A 7,051-nucleotide genomic window follows, 5' to 3' on the forward strand; every position below is an offset into this window, starting at 1 on the left:
AACCTAACCATTTTGCACATCTCTAGTTAAAACCTAACCTAACCCAACCTAACCTAACCATTTTGCACATCTCTAGTTAAAACCTAACCTAACCTATCCTAACCTAACCCTTTTGCACATCTCTAGTTAAAACCTAACCTAACCCAACCAAACCTAACCATTTTGCACATCTCTAGATAAAACCTAACCTAACCCAACCTAACCTAACCATTCTGCACATCTCTAGTTAAAACCTAACCTAACCTAACCATTTTGCACATCTATAGTTAAAACCTAACCTAACCCAACCTAACCATTTTGCACATCTATAGTTAAAACAACGTTCTCAAGCAACAATTTCTTAAAATTAATCTTACCCAATGGCGATGTATCTCCAAACAGCAAGTGCTAGGGTCAGGCAGATTGAGATGGTGTGTAAAACTTGAGTAAAATTAGTGTGAAACAGTATGAACACCGCTCCCCAATACGGAAAGTTCATTTTTTTCGGTAGATCGATGTAGTAGTAATACGCGAACGTGATGTATTCGATCATTATAATCATGTCGGCGATTGCTATCCCTGTCAGGATCCTATTGATGGGTGCACACGCCATGTCCTTCCTCGTCAAAACCGCCACCGTTAACGAATTCGATATTATACCGAAACAACACACAACCATCGACAAATATCCGTGATAATTTCTCGAATAGTGATTGGCCAGTTTTGTCACCAACCAATCGCAGTCTTCGCAAAAGTCGTTGTCGCTTTTTCTGTAGACGCTCAAATTGTTTAAAAAACTTTGCAACGTGGTCGCGTTTATTGTCGAAATATTTTGAAAATCTGATGTATTTTCTTCCATGGTGTTTTCCTCGCAGTTGGAACGAATTTAGGGCTGTTTTTCTGGCATTATTTGTGGTTCAATGCATTCGTAATAGACTGAATTTGTCATTTTCTTTTAATATAATTACAGCCATCTACGTGATCAAGTGTGTGAATCTGAAACAGAAGTTACATATTTATATATTAAAAAAAGCATACACATACGATTATTTTTTACGAAGTTACGATCACTTGAAAGTACATATTCATATAAAATTTGCCGAGAGTCTATAGCTTATGAGCTTTTAAATTTGATAACGTACGGTAACATTATTGAGAGATTGCTTGTGAACCAATTACGTTCACTCTTTTCGACTACCCATAAAACTATGTAATTTATAATTCTCTAGCATAGGCTATATTGTACTATAACGAATTTTATATTAACCTAACTCTTTGTCTTACAATCGGTTATTTATGTATATATCAGAACACTAGATTTATCTCCCGTTCGCACATTATTTATATGATATCAACCACTTCCTTTCTGAAACTTAAAATAACTTTTGGATGTTTCATTCTACCATTTAATGGTCCTCCCATCTACACCGTGGTGCAAACCTGGAGAGTAGGGAGGAAGGCCATTTTGAACCACCTTACAGGGATTGTTGAAATAGATGGGTGCGGTGATAGATAGAGATAGATGAAACGAACGAAGACAGAAATAAACTGAAGGACTATCTGTGGAATACGGTTACTACCTCAGCATTTCCTATGTGTTTCAAGGAATTCACAAAAAAACATAGACTAGGATGCTTGGTCACTTATTTATTCGGTCATAGAATATTTTCCATTATTTACTTTCAGCGTACCGCTGCATGAGATATGTAGTTATGACCGTAATTATCTTTCAGTGTTGCCCTGCTCGTATCGATCGCTTGCGGTATTCGTTCATAACAGTATTTTCCATATACTTAATGTCGGTCACGTAAAGGCAATACTAAACCTCTTACCGACTTTACAATATCACTCACCACTATATTGTAATAATTATTTGTATCATACTATGTTACTCTTAATTAAAAATTGATAACAGCTTTTATACAGGTATATAGATTTTCATTAATAACGAAATTCTATTAAACGCTTTAAACCTTTTGAAAATACATATTTCTACCGAGAAAGTCCGTTGAATAACAGCATAGCTATTGTTTGATTATTTCCGAATTATAATAGATTTGTGAATGTTTGAAACGTTTAATTCAACATTACAAATGTGCAATGCATAATCAGATTTCCGTATTTGCTAAATTGCTTTTAATTCACTAGGCATAACGTCAATTCATTTTCAATTTTACTGCGTACACTTCTTTTTCTAGATTCAAATCAATCTTCAACATACGAAATATGAAAGAAAATAAAATATCATACAATTATTCCATATTTTGAGCCTGTTGTTCCTGATTTACAAAATAGACGAGTTGTCACGTAGTTCAAAGGATGTTCTCTGTAACATTATTAGACGTTTTTGTTAACTTAAACAGTTTTATTTAGTGTTGACATATGTGAGATACACAAAGTATTTTTTTTTTTTGATAGCGACTGTCACACAAAAGTACAAATTTGCTATAATTTGAGAAATTTCATGGCTGGGGAGGCTTCAGTCCCTTGAGCTCCCTCTTTTGAGCACATGTCTGATAATATCAATGTATAGTTAGATACTGAATATAATTGTACTACTTCATTATAGTATCTATACTAGGTTTTATCTGTAGCTTCCCTCGTATCAAAGATCATCGAGGACCACATAATATTAATGTTTCTATCCCCCGGGAACAGTATTTTCTTTCTGGATAAAAGATACCCTACGTCTTTTTCTGTACCCTTGACGATGTGCGTACAAAATTTCATGATAGGTTTTACCCGCTGGTGTTTGTTTTAAATACGTATTAAAAATAATCGACGACCACATAAAATTAATTTGTCTATCTCTCGGGAACAGTATTTTTTTCTGGATAAATGGCACCCTACGTCCTTTTCTGAACCCCTGACAATACAATACAAACATTAATGATGATCATTGAGTAGCTAAGGCGTGAAATGGAAGAGGAACGTAGTAGAATCAAGGCGCACGTCCTAATAAATTATTTGAAACAATTTGAATTATTGAAGCGGTACGGAAATACACGTTTTCGTAAAATACCAGTAAGGGCAGAAATGTGTTGATGATTTCATTAATCCAAGAACCGGGATTATTATCTAATCGATCGCTAACACTAATTACAGCACAAAATAAGGGGAGAGCTCAATTCCACTCCGCCAGAATATATACTATACTTTACGAGTTTATGAGATTTCGCCCATTTTCTCTGTTTCTCATTGTGCTTAACGCTCAACTGATTGTAATGTATTACATCGCCTTTAAATCTCCAAAATATCTGTTCATAAAACGTTTGTAATCTGTTCCATTACGATTAGTGTCATCGCGAGGGATTTTAACAATGGACATAGTCAGAGATACGAAAAATGGTTGTCAGAATTACGTATCTAAAATAGGGAATAAGTACGTTTAATAAAATAACTAGTGTTGCCCAAACGCAAGAACAAGACGAGACTTAGCCAGTCTTGGTCTTGGTCTTGCGCCAATACACCTGGTCTTGGTCTTGCGCTCCCAGTCTTGGTCTTGGTCTTGTTCTTGCAGCAAGAGTCTTGCAAGTCTTGCAATTACCTATTAGTCTATTACTATTTATTAAAGTTTACTTTAAATCCTAGAAAAACGTATTAGAATTGGAACATTGTGAGCTTGAATGAATATAGCCATAGTAAAGATCAAGCAGATTAATAAATAACTGAAGATTTGATAAGAAATTCGAAAAATCAACTGACCTATATGTCGTTTTCCATGGAAGTAACTGTTTCTTAATAAATTATAGTACGTTTCCTTGCTTTCTACCGCGCCGCCTCGCCACGTGCCGGCTCTATGATAAGGATGCCGCCGCAAATCAAACAATAATATAAAGCGTGTAAAAAAATTCGAAATTATTTTGCATGAGTATACCTACACCCTATGGCGGCAATCAAATAGTGTCAAATGTTATGATTTCGGCGTGGCGGCAACGATTGTTTTAGATTTCAAAAGAAGCCGCCGGCGCGTGTATCATAACCATGTACTTCCGAAAAGCGGCAAATTTCTTTGAGAAGTAAGTACAAAACCTTTGATGCCGCATTATCAAAGTGCCGATGGTTAAAACATAACTATGCATGCACTCAGTTTGATTTTAATAATTTTTTTATTCGCTATGTTTATGGTATTAGTCGTAATGCGCATAGGTCCAGTTTTTCATATTCTTTGATACAGTTTTTTGCGTCTCATAGAATTCCTAAGCGTACCTACCTATACACCGAACTGTTACACCTAACTACTCAGTGAAATAGCGCTAAGTCCTAGCTGCAAGACGCAAGAGTCTTGCAGGCTATGTCTTGTTCTTGCTCAAGTCTTGCACGGTCAGTCTTGGTCTTGGTCTTGCTAAAAATACGCGGTCTTGTTCTTGGTCTTGGTCTTGCAAAAACGCAAGAACAAGACCAAGACTGCAAGACCAAGACTGAATTTGGGCAACACTAAAAATAACATAAAACAAATCTTCATTATAAAAATTAAATGTTAAAATAGTCGGGAAAATGTATTCGAAATTCAAGATACAAAATATGTTGGTGTCTTCTAAATGTACAGGTGTAGAAAGCTTTTTTATTTTGTTGTTGTTGTTGATTGATAAAATTACTCTATTGATTACTATTTTAGGAACAGTTTACAAAAGCTAATCTGGTTTCTAAGGTGCAAGGGCGTAGCTACGGATGTCCCGGGTAAGACAAGAGGTCCATGCATTGAAAGCTCTGGCGAACGTGCTATAACTTAACCCTAAACATTCAACTTACTGATAACCCAACAAACTTTGCCTAATGTACAATTATTTGACGCTGTTATTTATTGATGCAAAAATGTCTATTACACACTTTGTCCAAATCGAAAACTTTCACCCCTTAGTAGTTTCTAAACGCATCGTATCACTTTCGAGGGAAAGCAACGCGCCCCTTCTCTCTATTATCACACATCATATAAAACCACCAATCACATAATACACAAACACATACGACTGTAGAGGACTTAAGTGGTCCTAAAACGGTCTGACGTAGAGAGAAGTTCCAGTCGGTAGGTCCGAGGACACCTTCCTCGGGAATCCGACACTATCCAGTCGTACGGACTGCTGGGTGTCTTTGGAAGATTTCTTCACGAACACAGAATAGTTTTTCCTAAGCGTCTTATATCAGCAACTTAGAACCAAATGTAGATTAAGTGTTCATATGTTTCATTGTTTCTTGTGTTTTCATATATATATATATATGTTCAAGTAGTTAACTATCCATAATTTTTCCATTGTTTCTTATATTTTTGTATAATAAAGTATCTAAAATACCATTAGGCGAGTCTTGGTATTGGTGTTGCCTTCTTGATATAGTCTCGGTGTTAGGCCTTGCTCTTGTTTATTTAATTTAATAAATACGTTTTTTTACTAATTTTATAACATAATTTATGTGTTTTACGAAGAATGCAGCAAATTAGCAGCAACCTTGTTATCCTTATTTCTTCTCCAACAAATTAGAAGCAAATAATAAAGACCTTTTCTTGTTTTAATAAAAAGCTTTCGGTTTTCAGCTATAGGAGTTGGTTTTGATGTTCTAGTTTTAGGAAAATGCGAAGATTAGCTCAGGATAGGAAGGAGTGGGGTTTTGCGTGTCCAACCAGTCTTAGTACTAAGGACCATATGATGTTACTGAGTTAGTTTTAAAGAGATACTTCATTTACTTTCTCTACCGATTTGCCCCTTCCAATGTCTTGGATGCGCGCTTGCAAAATCGTAGGTAGGGAGAAAAAAGCTCATTATACTCTCGACTCTTGTTCATTAAACGTACATTTTCATACAGTACCTGCCAAAAGTTTTGTTCGATCATGATTAGTAGTGCGAATCTAAGACAAGCGTTAAAGCCTTTAATATGTCTTCAAATATAAATAAACATCTCGTTGATATTTTCAGTAGTAAATGGTACCAATAACAGCACATTTGAGCAATGCAATTGTAGTGGATAAGATGGTCAATTTTTCCGTGCAGTACTATACGGATTATACGCTCCTTACCTATTAAGAGTTTGACCGAGAGTTGTCTCCTTCCTTTTCTGGCCTAGTGCTGTTCTTTTCTACTTTGCGCCGGTCAAACTGAACATTACATCGCTACAGAAAGTAAATGAAAAGTATATGAAGGTTAAAAGACTATAGTCCCAAAGTACTCCATATGGAGAGAGTCACCAAAAATTTCTACGTCTGGCCAGAACGTTATAGAATGTCACAGATTATTCCTGAATGTCCTTCGACAACGTTTCCAACTAGTAACTAATTTTCCCTGAGCGAAGGGAAGGTAATCCGGTTTGTAGAAAATAGATTTGAAATCCGTTCAAATACAAATGTTATTTAAGTAGCATTCAAAATAGAAAATTGAAAAAAGTTCATTTTGTTTTTGTATATGTACAACTGTTTCAAAGAAATCACACCTCTGCATATGTTATACAGATATTAAAATCTAGCCTTTGAAATATTAAATTCCTTTTCAAAGAAACTTTTTACCTATGTACAAATATCATATTCTCGGAAAGTCGTTTCTTTTGTCGGTAAATTCTATCGTTTTTATGAGCAAACTAAGAATTTTCTTTTATATTACGAAACCACTATCCTTAAATGTATAACATTTTAGGTGAATTCAGTTTGTGATTACAAAACATTCATCCTATATCAATAACTCTCTGGATTTTCATTAGGATATAAGTCGTGCACAAGCATCAGTGCCTGGTGGTAAAGTTTTTTACTGTAACTTTAATAAGAGTAAATCCTTATACATGAGGAAGCTCTGGTGTTTTGGCGAAGCAATGCCTTATTCTTACACGAACGAAGAAAACCGTGAAAATCTTCGAAATATTACTAATTTATGATAATGGATTTTCATCAAATAGAAAAATGATTAAGAAACTATTCAATGCAGTGTAAACTCTTTATAACGTCACTCGATTTAACGACAAACTCCTTAAAACGTCGAAATTGCTTGACTTTGGTTGGTTTACATTGTTTTCTATACAATATTACACTCTATATAGCGTCACGCTCACTCTATTTAACGACAACAATGCGGCATTATAAATCATTGAGCAG

General features: G+C 35.1%; 1 protein-coding gene across 2 annotated transcripts in view; it reads right to left on the reverse strand.

Moving 5' to 3' along the window:
• The window catches only part of LOC108739448 (probable G-protein coupled receptor 139), a 32,348-nt gene that overhangs the window by 8,583 nt on the left and 16,714 nt on the right, over positions 1 to 7,051 (reverse strand). For both annotated transcript variants that reach the window (XM_025977575.1, XM_018473358.2), the window contains one exon: positions 357 to 975. In XM_025977575.1, the coding sequence (XP_025833360.1) occupies positions 357 to 838 (482 nt within the window). In that variant the 5' untranslated portion in view covers positions 839 to 975. The remainder of the gene's footprint in view (positions 1 to 356; positions 976 to 7,051) is intronic.

The sequence above is a fragment of the Agrilus planipennis genome, unplaced genomic scaffold (assembly GCF_000699045.2).
Source record: "Agrilus planipennis isolate EAB-ADULT unplaced genomic scaffold, Apla_2.0 scaffold25, whole genome shotgun sequence".
Lineage (NCBI taxonomy): Eukaryota > Metazoa > Arthropoda > Insecta > Coleoptera > Buprestidae > Agrilus > Agrilus planipennis.